This window comes from Lagenorhynchus albirostris, chromosome 5, assembly GCF_949774975.1.
Source record: "Lagenorhynchus albirostris chromosome 5, mLagAlb1.1, whole genome shotgun sequence".
Taxonomy (NCBI): Eukaryota; Metazoa; Chordata; class Mammalia; order Artiodactyla; family Delphinidae; genus Lagenorhynchus; species Lagenorhynchus albirostris.
Window position 1 is genome coordinate 76,576,428 of NC_083099.1, and position 27,926 is coordinate 76,604,353.

The 27,926-nt window shown below is 49.5% G+C and overlaps 1 protein-coding gene and 1 pseudogene across 1 annotated transcript in view; one reads left to right on the plus strand and one right to left on the minus strand.

Moving 5' to 3' along the window:
* The first annotated feature begins 974 nt into the window (after window positions 1-974).
* MYLK (myosin light chain kinase) overlaps window positions 975-27,926 on the plus strand; it is a 118,726-nt gene continuing 91,774 nt past the window's right edge. Inside the window, exons 1-7 of the mRNA XM_060150459.1 lie at window positions 975-1,120; window positions 2,058-2,223; window positions 4,487-4,505; window positions 5,672-6,207; window positions 6,742-6,948; window positions 11,358-11,492; window positions 14,574-14,726. Of these exons, the coding sequence (XP_060006442.1) occupies window positions 1,061-1,120; window positions 2,058-2,223; window positions 4,487-4,505; window positions 5,672-6,207; window positions 6,742-6,948; window positions 11,358-11,492; window positions 14,574-14,726 (1,276 nt within the window). The 5' untranslated portion in view covers window positions 975-1,060. The remainder of the gene's footprint in view (window positions 1,121-2,057; window positions 2,224-4,486; window positions 4,506-5,671; window positions 6,208-6,741; window positions 6,949-11,357; window positions 11,493-14,573; window positions 14,727-27,926) is intronic.
* Window positions 23,836-27,458, minus strand: LOC132520774 (eukaryotic translation initiation factor 4 gamma 2-like; annotated as a pseudogene).

The window sequence follows — 27,926 nt, forward strand, 5'->3', positions numbered from 1 at the left end:
GCACGGTCAGCCTCTTGTTTCCAAAGCCTTGGGGTAAGTTCCAGGATGTCCAACCCAGCGTAAGGTAACTGGCGTTTCCTGAGGCCTTGGCAGAACAGCCTGGGGAGCCAGTCTTCTCAAACATCTTGGGTTGTGATACCTAAAGCGGGAGCCTATTGTGGTGTGATGTGTCAGTCACACGGCATCTCCTGACCTGGAGGCCTCTATGGATACCCCTTTGACGAGTCCAGTTGCTAAATGGAAGTGGGCTATGTGGCCATAGTCTGCAGGAGTCCCTAACAACCAAGGCAAATAGTCAGAAGACTTAAACAAGCAGACTTACAAGGGGCAGTCAGTATGTGAATTTCGTATGGCAAGTAAGCCTAAATTGGTGAGGGTAAGTAACGGTAGCTGCTGTAACAGGCAAGCCCCCAGATTGCAATGGCTCGACACAGGGAAAGGTGATTTCTTACTCAAGCAAAGTCAGTGCACATATTCTTGCACAGGTGGAAAACCTTCCTATCATCTTTCGGGGACCCAGGCTCCTTCTGTTTTGTGGCTCCATCGTCTCCTAGGCCTCGGAGCCTCAGCAGGACTCTGCATCCAGCCAGAAGAGTGGGCAAGAGAGGCTGTGGAGAACAGCACAGGAGGTTTTGATGGGGCCAGCCTAGAAATGGCACATGGTGTTTCTGCTTTCTGATCACAGTCTGTGGGCCAAAGCTGGGCTTTGGCCGGACCTCCGTAGAATTCAAGCATGCCTAACTTCACGGGAGGCTAGTAACTGAAGGCTGGCTGCACGCTCAGGAGGTGGAGGCAATAGGTTTGGGTACCACAGATCTTTTCAGAAACGTGTTTGAGGCACAGAATTGGGAAGGTTGTCCTTTGCTGATTTCTGAGCCCAACTTAAGTAACTTGGGTGGGGACAGAGAGAAAAGCATCTGCATTGCTGTAGATTCTCTGCTGATTTCTTTACAGGGACAGATTTGCAGCCCCTGCGGTGGAGACCCGTCCCAGCATCTGGGGAGAATGCCCACCAAAGTTTGCTACTAAGCTGGGCCGAGCGGTGGTCAAAGAAGGACAGATGGGGCGATTCTCCTGCAAGATCACTGGCCGGCCCCAGCCACAGGTCTCCTGGCTCAAGGTGAGGTTTTGTCTGCCCTGACTCTGGGTTAGATCCCTGGACTGCGGGGAGTCGGTCTTCCCAATCAGTCCCTTCCACTTCAACTGTAGAGCGTCCTTGAGGTTCTCATGTGTTTGGTAGCCGTGCCCGTTCTTGCCCCTGTTTGCACACTCTCCCTGTGTTACTCAGCCCACGATGTCCTGTAATCCACACGCTCACAAAACAGTATAAAACTTCCGAGTCAAAACAGACCTGACCATGTCAAGAGAGTGGAGTCTGAAGTCTGGGGCTGATTTCAAGCCACAGCTCCCTGATTGACAAAGCATGAGATGCTGGGCAAAGCATTTGATCTCTTAGAACCCCAGTTTCCTTATCTATGAGGCAGAGATAATCCCACCTACCTCCAAATACTGTTGGGAGGCTCCACATGGGAGTGCTTTATAAATCACTCAGGGCTGAACAATGTGAAGACAGAGGTGGGGGGGTGGGGGAGGGGGAAGAGGAGGCAGCAGTGGCGGGGGGCAGCCCATGTTAACAGGGCAGTGAGGAGCTCTGGGGGTCAAGGCCAGGGAGAGGAGCTTTTTCACAGACGGAACTCCTGTATAAAAATGAGTGACAGGATGCCTTTTCCCTGATTCCTGATTCTCCTGTACTGACCCTGGAACATCAGAGGAGAACTAAAGTGAGGAATATAGGATTTCCCACCTCAAACTAGGGCTCCTTCGAAACAGGTTCCATACACCTGCCCTCAGCTGGACCGAACACCACAGCGCATCCATGCTCCTCGAGTCAGGACCCTTGCGTTGCCCTCAGGCTGCTCTCCAAGCATGTTGACAGAGCCCAGAGCAGAGGGCCCTGCTGTGCATGCCTGGTGTCTGTCCCACCTGGATTGACAGCAGGTAGGACAGAGTCAAAAGGTGAGCAGTTTCTCTGACCAAGCTGCCTATGCCGTCCCCAGGGAGATGTTCCCCTGCAGCCCAGTTCCCGTGTGTCTATGTCTGAGAAGAATGGGATGCAAGTCCTGGAAATCCACGAGGTCAACCAAGATGACGTGGGAGTGTACACGTGCCTGGTGGTGAACGGGTCAGGGAAGGCCTCCATGTCTGCTGAGCTCTCCATCCAAGGTATCAGGCGGTGGGAGGGCTAGTGCCGGACCGTCCCTTCCTGGAGTCCCTACCCTCCTAGAAGGAGCTGCTTGCTCATTACGTGTCTGTGTGTGACGCGTGTCACACTTACCTACTCATGTGTCCCTCCCCAGGGGCAGGGTCTTGAATCAGAAGAAAGGGTAGGCGGCTAGCACAGACACGGCCATGGAGGAAGATGCTTCACGTGTGTCTGCACACCTCTGTTCAGTTTTTCCTTCTTGCACAGACTCCTTTTTTTTTTTTTTTTTTTTTTTTGCGGTACGCGGGCCTCTCACTGCTGTGGCCTCTCCCGTTGCAGAGCACAGGCTCCGGACGCACAGGCTCAGCGGCCATGGCTCACGGGCCCAGCCGCTCCGCGGCATGTGGGATCCTCCCGGACCGGGGCACGAACCCGTGTCCCCTGCATCGGCAGGCGGACTCTCAACCGCTGCGCCACCAGAGAAGCCCCAGACTCCTTTTTTATTTACATCTCTAATTGCCTTTTGGAAGAGTGGGCGTTGCTAATGTCTTGCCATCACCTCAGATTTAACCTGCCTGAAATTGATCTTGTCATCCATCCTGTCGTTCAGATCAGGTGCTCCCTCAATGTAACTCTTTGCTTCCCACCAGACTGGGCATTTCAGCATCGCCTATGACTCCTGTCTCTTCTTGCTGTAGTCATCAGCCCCAGTAAACTCTTCTCTTGAAATCTCTTTGAATACGCCTCTCCCTTACATTCCCCTTGGTTCTGCCAAGTCCAGCCTGGGGAAGCCAGAGTGTGTGGAGGGGGAAGGGGATTGACGTCACTTCATTCTAGCGGGAACCTTGAGCGGGGTGGGGCTTGGGGATCTGGGAGGGAAGCGACCTTACTCTCTCCTCCTTTCTTACCCTCATTTCTTTGATCTTCCTCTTCCCCGTCTCTTTCCTTTCTCAGAAAATACCCCTTCTTGCTTTCTGTACATTTTTGGCCCAAGTGTGTTCGCTACCCACAGAAACAAATTTATTCTACATTGCAGCCCAGGAGATAGATAGATAGATAGATAAATAGACAGATAGATAGATGGGGAGAGAGAGAGAGAGAGATTTAACTAAAACAAGTTTTATGAAACAATCCTGAGTAGTAGTATGTACAGTACATGCTGGCATTTTCTCTTCCATTCTACACCATTAAAAGAAAAAACCCTGGGGACTTTCCTGGTGGTCCAGTGGGTAAGACTCCGTGCTCCCAATGCAGGGGACCCGGGTTCGATCCCTGGTTGGGGAACTAGATCCCACATGCTGAAACTAAAAAAAAAAGATCCCGCGTGCCGCAACTAAGACCCGGTGCGGCCAAAATAAATAAATAAATAAATGAATATTTAAAAATAAATAAAGTGTAGGACTTCCACATAAGAAAACGTTGGCAATTTTAAAAAAAGAAAAAGAAAAAACCCTGGTCCTGGCCATAGCATTTGACTTCACAACTCACTGCAGGCTCAGGACCTGCTGTTAGTCATCTGGAGAAGTGTTTTAGTCCCTCTCCCTTTACTTGCCCTGGCACTGAATTAAAGAACTGTCTCCTTCTGAAGCACTTAATGACATTTTGTTTGAAACTATTCCCAGAAAAAGCCCCTCAAATGACCAAAACAAAAAGGGATAGATAAGATTGGCAAAAGGTTGATATTTCCCTAATCTGGGTGTAGGCTTTCAGTGTTTGTTATATCCTTCTCTGTACTATTGTATATTTTGTAATTTTCCATGATAAAAATGTTTTAAAATCGTGTGGCAAGAAAAACATATCTAGTAATTGTATGTTTTTTCTTTGAAGAACTGAATAAAATTACACTTTCTCTGTATACTTTAAAATGAAGCAGGTATTTGTCAGAAATGATCACTGGGGGTTTCTTTTTGAGGGCCACATGCAAGTTAAACTTTCTGGGTTTGAAGTTGTCAGTAGAGTGGTGTTTGTTTCCTTCTGTGGGCTAGAGAACAGGAAGCTCCAGTGCCCAGGGCGGGGCAGCAGAGGCTGCCATAAAGGTCCCAGGGCAGTGCTGGAAGCTTAACAGTGTCTCCAGGGCTCAGAGGAGTTTATCAGATTAACCCAAGAAGTTCAGGACCAGGGAAGCTGAAAGGAGAGAGGGAGGGAGGACCATAGGTGATGGGGAAAGTGAGAGTTTGGGAAGCCAAACTCTGTCATAAACAAGAGATGGTTGTCGTATCACTTGCTGTTCTTGGTGTATAAAACATTCCACTAACGGTCTTTCTACCTTCTCCCTTTTTCCAGGCTTGGACGTTGCCAATAGGTATGTGAAGGCTTTGTCATTATCATGTTTCCATCTTGAAACGCCCTGAGAGAAAAGAGGGCTCGTCATCAAGAAACGCCCTGAATTTCTGAGTCACCATGTAGGGGGGAGAACTGACTGTTTAGGAGGCACTGTTTTATTTAGGGTGTTTAGTTTTATTCTATTGTAATTTGCTGTCCAGATCCTGTGTCAGGCTTGCCATCAGCATGGAGACTCTTGAAGACCCTGCTCAGTGTCTTTCCTAGTTAGCTGTCATTAGGAAGGGCACTGCTCTGCAAGGATGCCCTCCACGTTCAAGGCCAGAATCTACTTGCTCACCCAGCACGTCTTCATCGGGAGAGCTTCCTTTCCTGAGCGTGAGGCTCTGTGCTAGATGCTGGGTATGCATGGCGAGCTGTCTGGTGTAGAGAAGGGCCTTAAACAGAGCCACACAAAACATGAGCGCTAAGCATAAGTGCGAGAAGCGCTCGTTTGGAGTAGAGTGTCAGAGGACCCCTTTTTGAAAGCTTGATGTTGGAGCTCAGGCCTGTGAGGAGTAGTATGAGCTAGGAGAAGAAAAGCCCAGGGAGAAAGTGTTCCAAACAGAGGTGTTGCAGGTGTGAAAGTGGTGAGTTGAGAGGGAGCCTGGGGCCCAAAGAACCCTGAGGGGCTGCAGCCTGGTAGGCACTGGAGACAGTGTCTTGGGGTGGGGGGTGGGGCGTCCACGCAGAGCCACCTCCCACATGGCATCCCTGCAGGCCGTCTTGAACAGCTCAGTTTTACTCTTAATCGAGTGGAAAAGCTGTTGGAAATTCTTAAGCTTAAAATGTCATCATTCAACTTACGTTTTTAAAAGATGGACGGTGCGTGCTATGTGGAACTTGGGTTAGGGCCAGCGTGGACAGGGGACATCACATGTTCGAACCAGGTCGGGGCTCGTGGAGAAGAGAAAAAGGGCAGATGTAAGAAGTGTGGATAGAACACTGGGCTAGGGATGGGTTTGAAGAATGGCTGCTTGTTTTCTGCCTGGAAACTGAGCAAACTGCATAGAAAGACATCGGCTCTTACTCTGTCTTGATCTGTGGGCTTTTGTAATCCCTGGAGTCTGGGCTTGTAATGCATAACCAGATGATTGTTCTATTTCTTCTTCTGCCCCACTGTCCCCCGCCACACAACCCACCAAACAGGTCGCTTGTGAGAGGAACAAAGGTGGCCAGTTCAGACATCAGGAAGGAAGTGACCAATGGAGTCGCTCAGGGGCTGAAACTGGATGGCTTGGAGGCTGCAACTGAGAGTAAGAACTGCTCCAGCATCCAGAGAGGTGGTTCCCCTGCCTGGGCCACGGGGAGCCAGCCTCAGCCCCTGAGGGAATCTGAGCCGGAGCCAGAGGGGGACTCGCCCGGAAAGGCCCTGAGGACCCCCGTCCTGCAGAAGACTTCCAGCACCATCACCCTGCAGGCCGCAAAAGTGCAGCTGGCCCCGAGAGTGCCAGTCTCCGGTGCCCCGTCTCCCTCCAGAGAAGACAGGGAGAAGCCAGCTGCTCGCCCTCCAGCCGCCCTCCACGCCAGGCAGTGTGGCCTGGGAAGCCAAGACACTGTGGGCCAGGTTGCTACCAGGAAGGTCCCCACGGAGGGCCAGGGGGACACAACATTCCCCAAATTTGAGACCAAGCCCCAAAGCCAGGAAGTCAGTGAGGACCAGCCGGTCAAGTTCAGATGCGAGGGTGAGTAGAGCTGCCTGAGGCCGCTGGTGCCCACGCTTAGCCCCCGGGGGGCCACTCCCGTCCTTCCGCTCAGTGGTCAGAGTCTCCTGTATCCCCCGACCCCGGGAAGCACCTTACAGGGGTCTCCCCTCCGGAAGGACTCAATCTCGTCATGTCTCTTGTTCTGGAGAAACTCCTAGCAGTGACCCATTGTTCATGGTTGGAGACAGCACTGACCCTGAGCCCTAATTCTCACCACCCTCTGCGGGAAACCCATCACCACCATCTCCACCGCACACAAGCCGCAGGGGCCCCTCCTCTTTCCTCCCTCTGGCTGACCTGGAGACCTAGCTTATCCCCTTGTAGCCTTCCTCCCCAGGGACCCTGCCTCCATCTTGGGATGTGGGGTGGAGGGGTAAGAAAGCAGGTTGAAGCGGGAGGGCGGCTGCACACGGGACTGGGCTCTGCCCTCCGGCTCAGCCTCTCCACCCCTACCTGCGCCCCACAAGTACAGCGTGCTCTCGGGGGCCTCCCGTCCTTCACCTGGCCCTGTAGTTTCAGGGATCCCGAAGCCTGAAGTGACCTGGTTCCTGGACGGGGCCCCCTTGAGGAGAAGAGAAGGCACCATCGAGGTGTATGAAGCTGGGGGGACCCACTACCTCTGCCTCCTGAGAGCCCGGGCCAGGGACAGCGGGACCTACAGCTGCACGGCCACCAATGCCCGAGGCCGGGTGTCCTGTGGCTGGACCCTCCTGGTGAAAAGTGAGTACATTCCTCCAGGTCACCCCGGGTTCCCTGAGGGAGGACCTCTGTGGGGTGCTTCACACACCGCACAAGCGTCACCTCCTGCAGCCCCCTGCCCAGGGTGTACCACCCGGCAGAAACATCGCTCCCACCCACCAGCCAAGGCCAGAGTCGCTGCTCCAGGACAGTGATTCCTGATCAGGAGTTCGCATCCGAATCACCTCAGAATAAACATGCGCAGGCCCCAGGCCCAGCCCCGCTGTGGGCTGCTGAGCCTCACAGAGAACCAGATCGACACGCCGAGAGTGATGTGAGGTGATGTGAGGGCCACATCTTTTGTGCTCGTTATAGTGTCTGTTTATAAAAGCAGTGCATGTTCATTGAGAGGAAATTAAACACTCTATTTAATCTTATGACTCAGAAGTAAATGGTAGTTTAATATTTTTAAAACACGTTGAGCTTTGTGCTGTTTGTATACTGCTTGCTATTCTAATTTGCTCACATTACGTAAGCATCGTTCTCTTTTTTTTAATATCGTTTAAAAGCATGCTTTGGGGCTTCCCTGGTGGCGCAGTGGTTGAGAGTCCGCCTGCCGATGCAGGGGACACGGGTTCGTGCCCTGGTCCAGGAAGATCCCACATGCCGCAGAGCGGCTGGGCCTGTGAGCCATGGCCGCTGAGCCTGCGCGTCTGGAGCCTGTGCTCCGCAACGGGAGAGGCCACAACAGTGAGAGGCCCACATACCGCAAAAAAAAAAAAAAAGCATGCTTTGTAATGGCCTTATAATATTTCATAGAATGATGTTTAGGCATGGCCTTATTGTTTCCATTTAGATTGTTTCCATTTTTTCACTACTGTAACAGAACTGTGTTTAGGGACCCTAGACTCATGTCATACTATTGAGGAACTTATTAAACCACAGCACATTGCAGGCTGATGGAAACTCTATGAGACGAATAACCTTCACCTATTTTTTCAACAAGTAAATTGCAAGCCAAAAGGAAAGAAGGAACAAACTGTAGGAAACTTAGATGAAAAGACACATAAGAGACACCAGTAGTTGCAATACATGGACTTTGCGTGGATCCTGATGGAGACACCTTAAAAAATTTTTGTTTGTAAGAACATCAGGAAAATTTGAGCACTGACAGGATATCTAGTATAAAGGAGTTAGTGCTATTTTTAAGATGTGATGGTGGATCTCGTGGTGATTTTTTTCAAAGTCCATATATTTTAGAGATATAAGCTGAGTTATTTACTGGTGAAATGATATGATTTGTGATATTTACTTCAGATATAATCCATGTGTTGTGGGACTCAGTGGCGGGTATGAATGAAGTGAGATTGGCCATTATGAAAGTTGAGAAACAGGGATATGATGATTCACTATACAGCTTTCTCTACTTTTGTGTATGTTTGAAATTTGCCATAATAAATGTTTCAAAAAAAAGAGCTTACTAGTTCATTCACACAGTAAGATGCCATGAAGCCAGGGGGACGAATGTGCCTGACCTGTAGACCCTGCTAGTGAAACCCGTCCAAGATACGTGAGTACAGGGGACAAGCCAAGTGCAGAGAGAGCCGTGTGTATCATATGCTGTTTGTGTTAAAGGAAAAAAAAATCTGTGTACACAAAGCAAACTGATGCTTGTGTGTGCATAAACATTTCTGGAAGGGTCCACAAGTTACCTCTAGGAAGAGACACTGGGGGTCCAGGAAGGGGTGAGAGGTAGTCTTGCTTTTCACTGTATACCATTGACTCACTTCTTAATTGGGAATTTTACTACATTTGTGAATTCCTCCGCAAGGAATAGTGTCCATTCATTTGGAGGTGGGAGCGCCTGTAGGCAGAGGTCCCAGGTCGGGGAACCTGAGCTTCACCATCCAGGACTCTGTGTCAGGGCGGGGGACTCGCCTAACATTGGGTCCACCAAAGGTTAAAAACCAAGAAGCTTTGGTTGGAGCGTTAGCTACTATTATTAAATGGAAGCTGTGCGTGGAGACCGTACCTGCAGCAAGTTGGGGGTGAAAGACGCTGTGGGTTTTAAAGCCACCGCAGAGCTGGGCAAGGGGGTGGAAACTGGGCATGCCACAAAGCTAGCTGTGCTTCCCAGGATTCAGCTGTGTGTGTGTTTGTTTTAGAATGAAGGCTGCTCAGGATGCTGCAAGCCTTCGGGTAATTTCCAGAGTTCTGAGAAAGCTGGTGTTGAGTCCTTTTGCCAGCATCCCTGTTCCTCGTCTGGAGGGGCAGACTTATGGAAGTCCTTAGTCTGCCATTCCAGAAGCCCTGCTTGACTGCTTTTCTCCTTAACTGTTCTCTAGAAGGCTTCACCAAGATGTCGGTCGTCTAACGCCTCTTCCTCTCTTTCTTCCTATCACTGCAGAAAAGCTGCCTGTTTCCCTTACCAAGACTTCTCTTTCCATCCCTCCCATCCCCACAAAGATCGGGTCTAATAATGATTAACTCTCCCACTATTTCTTCAGTCTCTCCCTGTCCCCCTATCTAGAGGTCTCTTTCTCCTCCCTACGGGTGTGCTCTGGTCTCCCCTCAACTAAAAAGAAAAAGAAACTTCCTTCTGCTTCAGTGACCCTTAAGCTCCCACGTTCTCTCTCTCACTCTTTTACCCCAAAACTTGGTGCTACTCCAGTCTCCAGTTATTAGCTGATAATAACAGCTAATCCCCCACCGAAAGCCTGTTCAATGTGCCAGACTTCGTGCTAAAAGCTTTGCTTGCATGGCCCCATTCAGTTATGCCAACAATCTTACGAGAGAGAGTTACACCCGTTTTCCAAATGAGAATACTGAGCTGCAGTGAGGTTCAGTGACTTGTTCAAGGTCCCATGCCTTGTAAAAAATGGCATATTCCTAACCCGTGTTGGTCTGACACAAAAGCCCATATTGTTTTCAGTGACTCCCAAAGGCACTTCTCTAATGGGGGAATTCGATGCCGTCCAAAGGGGTGGAGGTGGAGCCTTCCCCCACCTGTCCAGATAGGCTGGCATCCCTTCCCTCAGGACCCGTCCCATTCAGATGCACCACATCCTGACTTGCAGCTGTGCTCCCACTGCTACTCTCCCTCTAGGGGAGCTCGGGGCTAGAGGAAGTGTGGATGTAAAGTCAGAGAACTGGGTGTAAAGCCTTGCTTCACCATTGGGCTTGACTATGGGAAATTATGAACTTCATCTATACAACGAGCTAAAGGTAGCAGTCTCGTGGCATTGTCACCTCTGGAAAAGTACCTGGTAAGCCCTCGAATATTAGCCTTTGCCCTTAAACCTTTGCTGTATAATATGGTTTTCCCCTCATCACTGTATGGAATAGCCTCTTGGAAAGTACCAGTGAGATATCTTCTCATCACCAAATCCAGTTGCCTTTTCTCAGCTGTCAGCCACCTTGACTCTTCTGCAGCATGTTCTGGGTGTTGTAGAAGAGATTTTCTATCCCTATTGCTCTTAATTATGGCCCCCAAACTACAAAACACTCCCCAACTCACCTATTTAGAAGGCCTCTGGAAAGTTCAGCTCAGTGGTTCTCAGTGAGATTGTGCATCAGAATCATGGGGGGGACTGAGTAATGCATTGTCCCAGGCCCCCAGTGCTTCTGAATCACTGGCCTAGGTTGGAAAACTAGAACCCATGTAAGTCCTTGTCATTTGATTCTGTCCTGGAATTGGAAAAATTAATTATAATAATTTAAAATTGAAATGTCCTCACCAATGGGCATGTGGTCTCTACAAATGAAAAAGATATTCACAAGAGTATGCAGGGTCTTTAGCTATTGCATACAATGTTTCAGTGTTCATCCTTGTACATATATCTCTTGAGTAAACCATAAGGGGATATTTCTATGATTAGATCATAGAGGTTGCCAGTCTGCTTTTTTAATTTATAAATTGTTCTTTGAGTCAGCTTAGGCAATTTATGTTTTCCTAAAAAATCTATTTTATCCACATTTTCAATCTAATGAAACATTTCGGCCAAGGATTTTTAAAATAAAGAAAAAAAATGTGTGCATCGTCTGATGGGACACGTCAAAGACGATAAAAGACACCAGAAAGTAGAATAGGGCCAAGAAAGGGGGAAGGAGGAGCTCTGCGGATGCTCCAGGATAATGAAAGTCAAGACAGGATGGGGAGTGGGGAGGGACTTGTGTCCCGGAGGAGAGGAGGCCAGCCCCGTCCTGAGCAGTCCCAGACGTGGGGTGTCTTGTGACAGTGCAAAAGCCCCTGCCAGTGACTCTGCCTCAGGCTCCAGGTCTCTGCCTCAGTGGCGCTGCCTGCTTCCCTGTGTGATGATGGGTCAGGCAAAGCCAGGCCACCAAAGAAGCAAGCCCTGGGCGCCCAGAGCAGTGAGGTGTCAGCCTCCGGTCAGTCAACAGCACGGGTCAGCTGTGATCTGAGATGGCCTGTCTGTTCTCTGCCTTCGCAGGGCTGGCCGTGATGGAGATGGCCCCCTCATTCTCCAGTGTCCTGAAGGACTGCACTGTCGTTGAGGGCCAGGACTTTGTGCTGCAGTGCTCGGTGCAGGGGACCCCGGTGCCCCGAATCACTTGGCTGCTCAATGGTGAGTCCCCCCCTGCTCCAGCTGCCTGGGCCCTTGACCCTGGCTGCATTCTCACTTGGCTTCCCCACATATCACTCTGAACCGTTTATGCATGAGAAGGAAGCACGGGGTACAGAGAGAGTGCGGGACCTGGGAGTCTGCTAATGCCTGGCTGGGGACACTCGGCAAGTTTTACTCCAGTCTGAACCTTGAGCTCCTCGTCTGCAAGACGAGAATAATGCCACCTACCTTCCAGGGTGGCAGTTGTGAAAATTAAATTAGATCCTTTATATAAAACAGTTAATGAGATGCCTGGCACCTAGGTGCACAAGCAATTTAGTTCCTTTTCATATGGCCAGGCTCAGAGTGGGCCTCAATAAATATTTGTTGAGTCAATAAATGAACAAATATACCAACAGATTAATGAACCACACTCGCAGTTGCTCATGGGATCTTGCCTTTTATTTAGCGGCAAGTGGTTTGGGGGTTTATAGACCAGTAATTCTTTTTAACATTATAGTCCTATAGAGACATCCCAACTTTTTTTTTTTTTGGCAAGTAAGGTCCTTTGGGAAAAAAATTATTATCACCCTTCTCTTTTTTTTAAAAAAAAAAAAGCCTTTAAATTCCAAAAGTATGGGAGCACTCTATTATTAGAATTGAGAACAGTCCATAAAATTGGTGAAATTGAGTGGGGTCTGCTTTGGGGATCTGCAGGGAGAATGAAGGATCTGCACTTGTCCTCCATATCGAGTGGTTGGGTGACCTTGGACACCCCCCTTTACCTCTTTGGGCATCGTCTTCTTTATTGGTGAGGAGTTGGGCTGGAACAGAAGGTTCGGGTCTCTGGCAGCTCTCACGCTGATGGAATAGGCTCCTTAAGGGAGCAGCGGCCCGTCACCTGTGCACCAAATAGCCCCAGTCATTTCTGCACCATTGCCATGTTGCCTGTGAACCTGCCTCATTGGTATAGTTTGCTTAGGCTTTGCTAGAAATGATCTTTAGTCAGTGAGAGAAGTTGCCTTGGGGTCTCCCTATGTGTGGTCTTCTTGGGCAGAGAGGTGAGAATTGGGGTCTCCACCCCTCTCTACGGACAGAGCTCCTATCGGATTCCGTGACTGAGCGAGGAGGCAGCCTCCTTGCAGCTGGAACAGAGCATGGATGTTAAGGACTAAAGGAAGGGCTCTGAGCAAGAGAGTTTCCCTTCCGCCTGGCTCACACTCCAGGCCAGACATCAAGAAACATTGTCAATAAAGGACCAGTTGGTAAGTATTTCCAAATTTGCAGACCATGCAGTCTCTGTCACAGCTACTCAACTCTGCTGTCATGGCACAGAGCGCAGCCAGAGACAACACGTCAATGAATGGGTGTGGCTGTACTGCAATAAAACTTTATTTATGGACATGTGAATTTCACACAATTGTCACACGTCATGAAATATTCCTCCTTTGATTTTTTCCCACCATTTAAAATATGAGAAACTATCCTTAGCTTTTGGGCTATACAAAAACAGGCGTCAAGTGGGATTTGGCTCACGAGCAGGAGTTTGCTGACCCCTGGTCTACACCTCTCCAAACTGAAAAGCAACCCCACCTTACTCTTGGCGAATCTTGGCATTTTCACACTCTTCCCACTAGAGGGCGACCATGCACAAGTCGGGGACCCTTGGCCGCCGACTCTGATCTCACCAGTCTTGGAGCTGGGAGTTCTGTGTTGCCTGATTCTGAGTGCCCTGAGCCAACAACTCCTTTCTGGAGCCACCATTTCCCCCCATGCTTGTGGAGCCAAAATGAGCTGTGCTCCAGTAAAAGGAGAGCTCTCAAACAGCTTGTTGGCGCAGGTTTCAATAGCAGAGGCACTTAGATGGCAGTCATAGAATGTACTGGTATTCCCAAGGAAGAGAGGTTTTAGGTACATGCGCGCGCGCACGCACACACACACACACACGCACACACACACACACACACACGGGTGTTCAGTCCTCTCAGTAGCAGGATCCTGGCCCCTGGCTCTCGCAGCCCCCAGCCCCACTTCTATGAAGTGCAGTCGGGCCAGCGGAATCTCTTTCCTCTGGCCCTGTGGCTGACTTGGCGGTGCCTGTCATGGAGATGTGAAGTGTTGCTATGTGCAGAAGAAAACATTGGATTGCAGGGAGAGGACCTTTTGCTGCACTTTCTCCCTCTGCCACTGCCCACCCCCAGTTTTATGATGTGCAAACCAGGAGCCTGGGCTGACAAGGGAAGGAACTGACAGTTGCTTCGTATATGGTGAATGGAAACATTCCTGCTCTAAGGCCAGGATCTTCAGTAATGAGATTCCTTTTTTTTCCCTGGAAATGAAAGCTCACATCCTGGAATGATAAAATCCCGGGAACATATAGCATTAAAGAAACCACTGAATTTCACGCCACACACTTCTGTCTCCATGCAGGACTTTATGTGAGCTGAATAAAGGGCCCTCCATGCAAGGGACTCTTGGAAGAAAGGGCCAGAGTCGTTTCTTAGTTCCCTGTATTTATCTTTTCTGTGAATCCTAAAATGCATGTCATTGCAGTGTTAGGTTGAGGGCGCAGAATTGCCTCTGGTAAATATCTGCAATGGGAAGTGGAATCATTGATTCTGGAGGCATCTGAAAGGAGCCGGGAGCCTCCTGTGCAGTCTGGGTGAGGTCTGTTCTGCCTGAGGCTGGGCTATGGGCCAGATGACCCTGTCAGATTCTTTCCAGGCTCAGGACTCCGTGAAGTCTAGGATGTGGATTTGGGGACTATTTATTTAAACAGAATGCACAGGACTCTGTCCCTTTCCTGCTTGCATTCTAAGTACCTCCAGGATCTGCCCCCCAAGTCCTACCAGCCCCGGCCTTGCTCCTGCACACACACAATCACTCCCTCTCCTTTACCTCGCTAGCACCTGCCTCTTTTTCCCCTCCTCGAACCTCCGTCCAGTTGGCTGGGGGTGGTCCCGCCACATCATTAGCCCTCAGTGGGGCTGAGCAGGTATGGGGAACATCGCCGTCAGGACAACAGCTGCCCTGCTGAGGACAGGGCTCACACCCTGCCACTGGGTGCTCCCTGCCTGAGCCTTCCTGTGCTTCCCTCCACAGGGCAGCCCATCCAGTATGCTCACTCCACCTGCGAGGCTGGCGTGGCTGAGCTCCACATCCAGGATGCCCTCCCGGAGGACGAGGGCACCTACACCTGTCTGGCCGAGAACACCTTGGGGCAGGTGTCCTGCAGCGCCCGGGTCACTGTCCATGGTAGGAGCCCCTGGGCACCTCTCTGGAAGCACCTTTCCTGCCAACACATCTGCTTTGGAGAAAGGGCACCTCACCTAAAGGCAGGTGGAGGCGATGGCCTCCAGGAGCTCACAGTGACCAGGGTCTGCCATGGGAGATGGACATGCAAGGCCAGTCCCCACCCCCTCACCCCACCAAGGCTGAGGGAAGATGCAGGGGAAAGAGGCAAAGACTCCCTTGGCTCAAGAAGCTTCCAGTCTGGTAGGCAGAAAACCGCATGCACTGAAAGACAAAGTATCCCTGGAGGACTTAGGCTCTCACAAATGACCCCTCACGCCCTGGGGGACACTGGGAGACACCGGGTAACGAGTGCCAGTATTGAGGCTTCCAGAGGGCCACCGTTTGTCCCCCTTTTCCTTCTGCCCTTGCTCCTCCCCAGCGCCCCAGTCTTGCTCTTATACCTCACCAGCCTGGTGTCCAGTAATCTGATTATTATGGTTGTCCCCCATTGATCAACACCAAGCACTTAGTCCCAGGAAGTCCCTGGAGAGCCACAGACTCAAGACAGCGCTGTCTGGGCTGTGGTATCGGCAGGCATGGTGACAGTGCCAGGGAAGGACTTCTTGGGCCCCAGGTGTTCCGGTAAGCCTGACTCCCCAGCCCCAGCTGAGCCCGGGCCCCCAGCTCCCCCGGTGACTGGGGCCCGGGTGCTTGGAACAGATGCACTGTGCCCTGCTTTTCCAGCAGCCTAGCAGGAGACATGCCTCCCCGCTCTGTTCCCGCAGGGCTCGGCCTCCTGGGGAGAGTCTCGCTGTATGTGGGCAGCAGCAGCCCAGGGGTGGGGGGCAGTGCTCTTCCTATCTTACGTAGAAGGGTCTGAGGGTCTCAAGAAATCAATGTCACTGCCTAAGCACCCCAAGGTCGTGAGCCACACTGGCCTTTTGAACCCAGATCGCCAAAGCCACTGAAACGTCCTGCCCTTTTGCAGAGTGCAAGTCCCCTGGCCCCAGAGTGGGGCTGACCCTCGCCCCCGGGGCTGGCCGTTGTCGCCCCTAGGGATAGAGGAATGGCACTGGTGCCCTGACTTGGCTGTGGCCTGGCTGCAGAGGCTCTCTCCAGCCTCTCTGAGTTCTCTGCGATTCCTGTGAGGTGCCCGTGTGCACTGGCCAGCCAGCCGGAGACCGGCCCTGCTTCTCCCGAGGAGGCCCTCCCACTCGGCCTGGGGGCTGTCCTCCTTGCCCCCAGGTCTGTGGGAGGGGCAGGTCCTGGGTGGTTGCCCATCTGAGCATGTTTCAAAGCAGAAACAGAGAGGTCCCCGGCAAGAACTCTGCCAGAGCCACGTGGATCTGCTCTGAGAGCAGCCCTGTGTGAGCGAGGGCCCCCTCCCAGTGTGGGGATGGACTGGGCTGTGAAGGCCAAACAGAGGCTCAGCTACCATAAATGGTGAAGGAGGCTGAGATGTGGCCGAGCTCAGGCTGCCGTGCTGGGCCGCCTGCACAGGGTCAGGGCAGGCCGAGCCTGGCACCGTGACAGCCCTGGCTCTGCTCCCAGGGTCCCCAGGAGGCTGCGGCCCACGTCCCGCACCAGCCTCAGCCGTGGAGTTTTTCTTTCTTTATCGGCAGCTTCTTTGGCTGCAGTCTCTGGCGCAGCTCAGGGGGAGGGAGACGACGGTAGTGGAGGCATTAGTCCCCTACTATGCCGACCACTGTCCCGGCCTCTCCCTCAGCGGCCCAGGCCTCCTGGCCTTTTTCTCCCATCCGTGTGGCCCCAGACCACGGCTGGGGCGTGGCTTTGGAGCACCTGCCCAGGTGTGAGTCCTGAGCACGGCTTGCTGGCCCTGCCGCTGGGCTGCTGTTTCCTCTCCGGGCCTCACCTTCCTCTTCTGTGTGATGGGGACACTGAGAGTCACCCCAAGTACTGTGAGGATTACATTAACAAACACACTAATGATCTCCAAACGTGGGACGTGCTCAGTAAGTGGGTGCCTTTATGATTGTCCAACGGAGTCCCGACCTTTAAACAGATGAACTCCCTTCAAAATGCAAGTCTGAGGAGCGGTCTTACCAAAGGATCAACTTTGCCACACTGGGTGGTTGTTTTTCTGTCTGTCTGTCTGGTCGTTTGGTTTTGGTAAAGGGAAGAGAGAATCAGAATCAGAGAAGGGAAGTGTAGGGCCACACGCTAAAGCCATAGCCTGAGCATCCGTTCTGGGGGCTCTGGCCACAAGAGGGCGCCATTCGGCAATGGCTCTCCCTCCCCTGGTGTGGTTTCCAGGGAGGAGCAGGTTCCCGGGCAACTTTTGCTGGAGGAGAGCTCAGCAGATACTTTGTTGAAGGCCAGACATGGGTGCTCTTTCTCACCTCTTTAACCTTTCGCCAAGGTTTTGCAATCATCCAGAGATTGCTGGCTCAGCAATTTCTGGCAATCGCTCTGACGTGATTTCTGCAGCCTCTTTTCCCTGCTTTCTCTGCCTTCTCTCCTCTGTAACCTCTTCCTCCCCAAATCTAACTCCCTCCCACAAATGTCACTTCCTCTGGGGTGAGTTCTCTTACCAGCTGTACCTCCCTTATGGTTGTGCTTACTTATCAGCAGGTCTCTACTGAGCACCTCCTTGGTGCCAGGCATCGTTCTGGGGAAGCGGCCATGAACAAGAGACAGGTTCTGTCTTCCTGCCGGTTACATTCTGATGGAGAGATGGGCAATCATCCACACCTGGCTTAATCCGATACCGACAAGTGCTATTACGAAAACGAGAATAGAGAGGGGGGTGGAAGGGATCCTTTCTTAGGTGCTGGAGGAAACGTCTTGGGGAAGGTGACTTTTGAGCAGAGACTTCATGAACTGGAAAAAGAGTGCTCCAGGCAGGCGGCACAGCAAGTGCAAAGGCCCTGAGTTGGGAATCAAGTCAGCCTATTTAAGAGACAGTGAGTCTGGAGCAAAGGGAGTGGGGGGCCCAGTGGTAGAGACTGGGTTCAGAGAGAGGCAGGGCATGTGTTCAGTGAATGAATGAAAGAGCAATGGCGGTGGGTGAGTCTGCCCGGTAGTGCAGGGGGTGTTCCCTCCACCTCCTCACATGTCCGGGGTCTCAGGGTTCATGGGAGTGCTCAGCAAACCCACACACTAGCTCTCAAAAGCCCCCTAACAAATATTCCTGCTTTCCTCCTCCCACACTAGGAAAAATGTCCCTAGTAGTTAACCAGGCCGTGAAAGTCTTCCCTCCTGACCCAGATGGAGCCTAAAGGATGATTAATCTAAATTCCTGCAGAAGCCAGGAAGATCTGAAGGGGAGTGAATATTTCCGTGTATTTGCACTGAGTCATTGGTGTGGAGGCTTCCTTAGGCTAGAATATTTTAATTTATCTCCCCCTGGAGTATCTTTGTCAAGGCTAAAATTCTTAAGTGACTGGATTTATTAACCTGCTAATAGTGCCCATTTAGACAGTGTCTCAGCCTAATGGTTTGTTTATTTAAGTGAAGACCTGCTGGGCTCTTAAAGGTACCTAAGGACATAAAATGTGGGTAAGTTAAAAAAAAATTAAAAACCTGATTTCTAAAATAAAAAATGAAACTTAATAAAGCATATTGATTAGAGTATTTGTTTCGATAAAGAGCCTCTAATGAAAGCAACAGGCACCAGGGAAGTCAGCCATTCACTAGGCAGTGAAAGCATCGGTAGAAGCCCAGCTGGTTTTCAGATTAGTGACAAGCTCACTGTGGGGCAGCTTTGAGTACTGACAGCCTCCTGTCATTAATTGGAGGATACTGGCAGGCACTTTGGACGTTGTATAATCTTTCCCTCTATGAGTTTAAAAACACTGAAAACATTAAAAAAAATTTTGAGATAACCCTTTTTTTGTTAATTTTTATTCGAGTACTGTATAGTTGATTTACAATATTATGTTAGCTTCTGCTGTATAGCAAAGTGAATCAGTTATACATATACATATATCTACTCTTTTTTAGATTCTATTCCCATATAGGTCATTGTAGAGTATTAAGTAGAGTTCCCTGTGCTATACAGTAGGTCCTTATTAGTTATTTAGTTTATATATAGTAGTGTGTACATGTCAATCCCAATCTCCCAATTTATCCCTCCTCCCCCCCTTTCCCCCTTGGTAACCATAAGTTTGTTTTCTACATCTGTGACTCTGTTCCTGTTTTGTAAATAGGTTCATTTGTACCATTTTTTAAGATTCCACATAGATTGAAAACATTTTTAATACTTACGTCAGCTGAAGAGAAACTTATTGAGGGGAAAAGATATACATCAGTTTTACCTTGTCGTTTTTGTTTGTTTTTTAAGAACTTTAGTCCGCCTACAATATGTGTCCAAAGTCTTCTAAATTCTATGAAGGCCAGCAAATCAGTGTTAAATTATTTTATAACCAATATTTTATACAAGTTAATACAACGGAACTGGTGTTGTGCGCCATGGGGGCCCTTCTTGTCACAGAAGGACTTCTGAGTATGTGTTTGTTTCCGTGTCATGGGTCTGGAGCCTTATTTTACTAATTGGACAATTAGAGCTACATCGTGGTCTACTTCTACAGCCATTGCAGGTCATCTCTAGCATTCATTTGCCCAGAGCTCTCGGTCAGGAATGCCATCCAGAATTACAGCTTTGCGTTCCTAATGGCAAAATGTGATGTGTGCTTTGACAGTGTGGTGGCGAGTATGGTTCCCAGACATGCCTCGGGAGGGAACGTCAGCTGGCTTGGATGGTTTACCTTTATATTTAGAGTCTGATTATAACTTCTAAGGCAGTAAGAAGGCTATGGTTGCAATGATTCCTGCCTCCCAGCTGGCAACCCTATCATTATTGGTCAGAGATCCTTTTGGGGATGTCATACGTCATTGTTTCCTTTCATTCTTTTTCTTGCCGCTTCTTCCCATTTGCTTTTTAGGTTCTGGAGAAATCAATGGGGAGAAGAAAAGCCAAAAGAGAGAGCAAGGCTATGGGGGGAAGGATCTCTTTTTATGCCCACCGAAGTAGACCTTTTGCTGATGCTCTAAGTAGGTTTATTTGGTTAAGAGACAGACTTTTGTTGGAAGAGAGCTCGCATCCGTCCCCGGGGAGGGATTTGCACCGTGCATAAATGCTCTGCAGATGGGGAGTGGCTGGGTGAAGGTAAGCTTCCTTGATGAGCCCTCTAGAGTCAACAGGCCTGGAACTTAGGGAAAGGAGGAAGCTAGACCATGATCCCTGGACCTTGCTGGATTTTGAGCACCAAATAAAGAAGAAGGGAGAATTGTGCTTCCAGAACTGCCTTTTGTTGGTAATTTACTTAACTTCCGCAGTATAACAGGGTTTGGAGTGAATCGGATTTGCTGTTGGAATGGTATTTTGCATTTTTATGACTAAGCAAAATAGCTCAGGTTCAAAGCTTAAGGAAAATCTTAAGCAGATTGGAGATAAATGCAATCATTTTCCCTCCCCCTAACTATGCATCTTCAAAAGGTCCACGTGGCTGCACACCTGAGAGGAGTGGGGGATGCTAGGAAGTAGGGGAGGGCCCTTCCATGTCCACCTTTATTTGGTGACAACCTGTGGGTCCAGGGACGCTGGTGTCAGAGCAGGGAAGATGCTGAGAGACCGGGCCTGAGGCTCTGACAGCAGGACTTAGTAAAAGCTGTGACAGGCAGTGGTCCCTCCCCAGGTGAGAAGCCCTGGGGAGTGATGCCAAAAATCTTGGCTCTCTGTGCATCAATGCCAAGCGGAAATATGGAGACAGAGTTCCAGAGGAAAAGAAATAGAGAAACTTTATTTGTTACCAGGCAAAGAGTAGGCTAGCACCTCAAGAACTGTGCCCCCCCCAACCCCCGGGAATCAGAAGAGGTCTTATAGGTGGAGCTCACAGTCTGGGGTAGGTGATAAGGACCAAAGTAATGAAGGTCTTGCATTTTTCTTCTTGCATTATTTCAAAACAGTCACAGCTGGTGTCAGGCAGCCTGGTAATTGCCTGCTGCAGCTCAGTCTGTTGTGTCTGAGTTACTGGCCCACACCTTTCTGAAATGCAGAATGCTACAAGGGGTGATTTGCTACAAGAGAGTTCAGGGAGTATAAACACCAGGTGCAGGATGTAATTCACACAGGATCAGAGAGCATTAGGGGCAGGATGTAATTCACAGGGAATTAGGGCGTGATAGGTGCAGGATGTAATTCACATAATGTCAGAGAGCCTTAGAGGTTAGCTTTGTGAAGGACAAATCTAGTTACAGACACTACAGATTAGTAACAGTTAAAGTAAAACTAGGATGGATTAATTCAGGTCAGTTTATGTTTCTTCTCTAACCTGTTCACTGTTCCCTTTATTTTCCTTGTTATCAAGAGAGGAAAAACCTCATTTCTGTTTTTGTTACAACATGGCAAGGACCCAGGGACTTGAACACGGTTTCAGGAGCTCTTAAGATGGTAGGGTATTCTGTCTCTGTTTCATATATGTGTCATCTGTTTAAACACTTGAAAGGTAACATTCTATAATTTTTTGTTTTAATCTGACACAAGTTTTGAGTGAGCTGGGAGCCTGCTAAGGGCCATTTTCAAGGCAAACTACTCAATGTGTATGCAAATTCAGGTCCATAACCATGGGGGTGCTCTAGAGAGCAGGGTGTGGGCTGGTACAAGTTGACAGGTGGAGAAAACTTCCAAGAGAAAATTTCTAAGGAGAAATTCAGGATTGTTTTTCTTGCTAAACCCGTAGAGATGAAGGACCCTGAAGGGAAGAACAGGAGAATGACTGCAGTACAGAGGGAGACGCTGCCATCACACCAGCACTGGGACAAAGGCTGTAGGGGCTTCTTAATTTCAAGCCCAAGAGAAGCCGAAGCCCTCACTCGTGTCTCCAGGTTTGAGGAGCAGGGTTATACCGGTTACTGTATGCGAATTCATGAGAAAGGTAACAAATAGCACCTGTTGTGTGGGTACTTCACTTCCTCTAAATAAGAGCTTTTCAAAATCTAGTATTGGGTTAATACCAGTTCCTATAAGTGTTAAAACAAGACCACTATCAATTAGCTTTTCTAATGAGGAACATTGTTTTGAAAGACAAAATCTAATCAGTTAGAAAAGCTGGTGGGTTTTATTTAATTCCCATAACAACTCCACTTTCCACTTTTGAATTAACTCTGCTTTACAGATGAAGAAAATCGCTGCTCAGAGGTCAAGTCACAATAACCTAGCTAATAGGCAGCAGCTCTAGGCCTCCAGCTGCCTCAGCCCATCCGCTTTCTACTTTGCTGCTCTGGGACCCTGAGAAATCATTTGTTTGATACTTTTGCTTCCCCAGAGCAAGAATTTTATGTTTAAGTTCATGACTAGGAACTGTCTTCAAAAACAGTTTCTGATGAGTCAAAACAGAGCAAACACGGCCAAGGAGGGAAAATTCGGAGGGTCTGTAGGGTCAGAAAGCAATGCTCCCCCCACATCTCTCTCCTTCCTTTTCCCTCAGTCCCTCTTCCACGTCCCTTCTTTCTCCCGCCCTCTCTTCTCTCCTCTCGCTCCTCTTTCCCTTTCTTAAGTCTTGCTACAGCTTAGTCTATGTGGCATCATTTTTACTTGTCAATAAACTGCTTATAAGCATTCTTTTTTTTTTAGTTTATTTATTTTTGGCTACTTTGGGTCTTCATTGCTGTGCACGGGCTCTCTCTAGTTGCGGCGAGCAGAGGCTACTCTTCGTTGCAGTGCGGGGGCTTCTTGCGGTGGCTTCTCTTGTTGCGGAGCACGGGCTCTAGGCGCACGGTCTTCAGTAGCTGTGGCATGTGGGCTCTAGAGCGCAGGCTCAGTAGTTGTGGTGCATGGGCTTAGTTGCTCCGCGGCATGTGGGATCTTCCTGGCCCGGGGCTCGAACCCATGTCCCCTGCATTGGCAGACAGTTCTTAACCACTGCACCACCAGGGAAGTCCCAGCATTCTTAATCTTAGTTCTTGTCTTTCCCACTGGAGGACAGGCCAGGTCCTTTTCCTTTCTCTCAAAATGGAACAGAGCCCCCAGTACCTGGCTGCTCAGTTTAACAGCAGAGTTAAGTCAGTGAGTGAGTGGAGAGCCACTGGCCAATTGACCAAGTACCAGAGCAACAGATAAGTCCACTTCAGATCTTTAGTCCTAGGCCAATAAATCGAGGAGGCTTGGCCCATCCTTTATTCCAGAAAGAAGGGCCCCTCTGGGGTTGGTCTCAGCAAAGCAGAGGAAGCACAGGTGTGGGGAAGCCCTGGGGTCTATCTAGTCTGGCCCCATTTGAGCTGGGTAGCAAGTCTGTCATAGGGTCCCAGGGACTCCTCCCTTGCTATTGGTGTGCCATGGCCAGTGCCTGCCTTCCCCAAATGAAGGAGGCTCAGGTTCCCTGAGGCTCCATGGCCACTGGGGGCCTCTCACCTCAGACCCTGGCCCGCCTTCCCCACCTCAAACCAGGACTGTGCCAGGTGACATCTAAAGCACAACCCTAGAAGAGACATCTCTAGGAGAATCGGCGACTCTGGGCATGAGCGCAGTGACAGAAAGCTCCCAGTGGAATCTAGGCGACTGGCCATTGTCCTCAGGACAGGAAGGGAAGCATCCAGACCAGGACTCCGTTGGCCATGTCAGCTCTTAGGACAGACCAGCTTCCTTCTCTGAAGGAAGTATATAAAATCAGGCCATGAACATGACTTGATAAATTAAGTAGACTTAATTTCAGTACTGTAATAAGAGGGACCAATTCAAATTCTCACAATTTGTTTCATACCCACGAAGGCCACTTCAAGGGCATTTACGATCTCTCAAAACTGATCCGTTTTGTGCAAGTAAACCATGTTTCTTTTAAAAAGACTCGTGCACTTGCCCAGGCTCAAGGATATTAAAACCTAGCACATAAAGCCCATTACTAGAGGTAGAAATACAGGCAATATACTCTTACGGCAGCAACCATCAATTACAGTTAAGAATTTTTCTGTAAAAACCAAATGGATAATCAAATATTGCAACAACTCAAGTATTACTGAGCAAAGTGCATTTCTACAGTATTCAGTGTTGCTCTTCAGTTTTCTAACCTAAAACAGCCTATGATAACTGGCAGCAAAGAAGGTCTTTGCAATAGACTGCCTCTGCTTGAGAACTTATGATGTAATATTGCATGCTGCATTTAATATACTATCTAAACATTAAAGATACTCCTAAAATATTTGTTGGTAGACTACGATGAAGACATTACACTACAAAAAAACCTTATGCAGAAGGAAATCCTAACTGACATGCTTCTGCTTTAAATATTGTGAAAACTTTACAGCGGAATGAATTTTCACAGTGGTTAGGTCAAATGCAGTTACATCATAGCCACAGTATGTTTTCCACAATTTAAGGCTTTGGCTGGTTCTTTTATAGTCAGCTTCTTCTGGTTCTTCTTCATCAGCAGTTTCTAGCCAGGTTAGCCACTGATTCACCTGGAACAAAGCCTTGCCTTTCCCTGGAAACTCTGGGGTTCTATCTTCTCTCCAAGCCAAGAAAGCTTCTTCTTCGATAATCTCCATGTCATAGAAGTGAACAAAAAAGAGGAGTAACATGCCTTTCGGGAAGTTGCTGTCGTAGCGGTGCACCTGAAGAGCATAGAGGGCACTAACTTGTAGACCAACGTGATCATGAAGGAATTTCTACATTACTGGCTTGAAGGAAAGAAGCAGTTGTTTTTCGGAAGGAGCAGAGGAAGAATCTGTTTCATCACTGGGTGGGTTTACTTCACTAGAAATGTACTATGGGAAGCTGGTCATTAAGATGTGCACAAATCCTTTCTCTACATGAAGTTTGGGAGAGATGTTATCTTTAATCCACTTACATATGGTTTGAGGGGATGGATTCAACTTTATTTGCTTTAACAGTTCCTTCTCCAATTTGAGCCTCAGCTCTTTCTGCTGTAAAATGAGGGCACAGTCTTCCCTACTTCAGGGGGTGTTGAGGATCAACTGAGAGCTGCAGACATCCTTTAGAATCCTTTAGAATGGTGAGGTGCTGAACTTTGTAAGGAATTATTATAATGTTATCTCAATGGAAGCTGAGACCTTTCAGTTCTCTGCCTGATTAAATGTGAATGTCCAGATTTGGGAGACTTTTCTCATCGTAGTTATTGTCAGGTTGAGTTTGCTCAACCAAAAACAGTCAGTTGGGTTAGGAAAGGCACAAAACATTTATTCCTGTACTTATTATGTGTCAGATGTTCTTGTAGCTGTTTTATGGGTGTTATTTCCTTGAATCATCTGAAAACCCTGCAGTATTTGTCATGCATTATACTGGTGATGTGTGCATTACTTATCACTGTTGCATGATTGTCAGTAACTGATGATAACTGTAGTATTCTTATCAGTTTAGAGGAGAGAACACTGAGGCTTAGGATAGGGAACTTGCTTCAGATCACGCAGCGCAGGCTGTGAGTTCACAGCACCTGTCTCCATCTGTCTCTTCTTGTTTTATCTAAGTCCACAGAAGAGTGAGCATAAACTGATACGTGGTCCGTCAGCCGCAGATGAGCGAGAAGAAGTTGTGTGTGGCTTTGGAATTAAATGACATACACACACCTTGCCCTTTTCCCCGGCTTTCCCTGCCCTGCGTTAGCCTTCTGCCTTGTCAAGGATCAAGAATGGGGGTCAGCATAGGACATTTGCCCTCACGGGGAGTTCAGCATGGGCATCACAGGAGGTGGCTGGCTCCCTTGGAAGAGACAACCTCCAGAACACCTTGGCCTTGCAGTCAGGAGACCTGGGGTGAGCTCTAGGTCTGCCTGTCACAGGCTCTGGGACCTTGGGCAACTCCCTTCACCTGAGCACGTCCTGGCCTCACTACCAGTAAAGTGGGGCAGTGGGGTTAGGACTGGGGTTTCAGGATTCAAGTTAGGGAAGCTTCTCTCAGGTCGCCTAGAGGAAGCTGCTTGTCTCAAGGCTGACATCCTTGTTGGCTCCTGAACCCCAGTGCAGAGTGTAATTGTAGGGGGTGGGTTTTCTCACTCTGTGAAGATTCTGGGGAGGTTGAATGCTGGGGATGACTCAGCCACCCGCGAGCCCGATTCACCGTAGCTCTAGTCCCATGGGACCCTGAACGGCAGGTCTGAGAATAGGTTCATTCTGCACATTTCCTCCCAGTCACTTCCCTCTTCTCTCCTTCTTACAGTGGGGCTTTGGGGAGGCAAGAACAGGGTCAGAGGCGATGGGTGACATTGGAACTAAATGCCTGCCAGGGGCAGTTCCCACAGATTCAGGCACTCTCTCTCATCTCTCTCTGAGGGAGTGCAGTGAAATTTTGTTCTCAAATTGCTTTAGATTTACTTTAGATATATCCATGATATTTTGAAGCAACACATTTGTATTCCTAACAGTATTTCCCTTAGGTTACATCAAAATGAGTCTGTAATCCTGGGGTGAGGGTCCAGGCTCTGTTTGTTCTTCTTTCGCTGATAAACCCACCAGCTAATTGCGTCCAAGCGGGTAGGTGTGAGTCAGCTCTCGCGCCAGCCTCTCACACCTGCGACTACTGATGTTGGATGGCCGGACAAAGTATTTTCACAGATTATCTCTTTCAAACCCCCAGGTCCTGTGATGATACTATTATTACCCTAAATACAGATGAAGAAGTCGAGCTTCCGAGAGAGACAGTGACTTGCCCAAGACCAGGACCCGGCTTCAGATCCTACATTCCGTGGCTTTCAGAGAACCAGTGAGCTGCCACCTGGGAGTCAGTGCCCAGGCCACCCTCTCAGGACAGGGGGCTATAGATAGGCATTTAGTCCCCACTGGCCGAGACCCGTAGGGTGGCCTGGTTTTGCCAAAGCCCCAGGCCAGAAAACTGGGCAGTAGGAAGACCCAGGAGACGGTGGGGGTCAAAGAGGAGCTGCACTGGCTTGAAGGAAAGGGAGCTGGAGTTTTTGATGTTTCCACAGCACCTAGGAATAAGAGCCCGTCTGCAGGGAGCTCTGCGAAGCTGGGGACTCTGGCTGAGACAGCGGAGAGGCGGGAACAGGGAGGGCCCTGGACAGGCAAAAACATTTTGTCCTCGAGCCTTCTCAGTCTGTGCAAGACAGGAAATTCCTCAACTCTCCTGAGGCAGCCTGCTTCCCTGGCTACTGCCACTCAGTCAGAGAAAGGAGATCTCTGCATTTCCAATGTTGGGCCCCCGGAGCCCACTCCCGGGGCCTTCTGCCAAGGCCAAGGCTGCCAGGCTGCCCCCTGTCAAAGGCAGTGATGCCAGGGGCTGGGGCAGGATGGCTCTGAGAGCCGATCCTCTGGTCATGGGCCCTGTCTTCCCTTGCACTCTGGCTCCACGCCCTTCACACGGCACGTGCCTTGGGGAAAATTGTCCTCCTACCTACCTGGTCTTCCCAGCCTCTCTCTCTCGCCTCATTCCCAGAAGCCATGCTGGGTGTGCTCTGCTGTGCACCATATTTTGTTTTCAGTGCCAGCAGATAAAAATCTAGTGGCCAGTTTGGAGTTAGGCCTTTCCCAGGTATGGAAAGCACCCTGGAAATGTGTCCTCATGGCTTCAGGCTTCCAGGAGAAGGTCTGGTATGTGTGGCCCTGTGCTAAAAAGAACTCAAAATACCACAGTCCCTCTTGCCCCAAACTTAGAGTTTAACTTAGAGATACCATAGCCTTCTTGGTCCCTACCCCTGCCCCCCTCCCCCAAAGACAAAAATAAGAAGGCTAACGAAGAGTTATTGAAGGTCAAAGCCACCTGGCTCACAGGACGAAGGGCAGGATCAGAGACGGGGCAGCTGGGAGCTTGCCCTGCGCGAGGGCCATCCTGTGTGGGAAACAGACACCAGCCCAACCTGACCTTACGGCTCCTTCCCCTGTGCGGCTCACACGAGGCAGGTCAGAGCCCGGCACAGGGAGGATTCTAAGAATAATGGAAAGCCCATTTGTTAACCCATTTCCCCAGCGAATGGCGTGGGAGTGAGTAGGCCAGCCCCGAACCCAGAGAGCTGTTCTAGTTTTTGTCTTTGTCTAGCCCGTGCACTCCTTCCCCGTCCCAGAGAGAGATTCCGCCACCAACCGCCCTCCCCGTTTTGGTTGTACAACAAACTGCATATATTTATGGTGTTTAATTTGAAGGCTTCACCCATGAAACCTTCACCACAATTTTAAAAAATGAACATCTCCATCATCCCCAAATGCTTCCTTGTTTCCCTTTACAATCCCTCCCCAGAACGCCTGCCCCAAGCAACCTTTCTGTCACTATATTTTGCATTTTCTAGAATTTTATGTAAA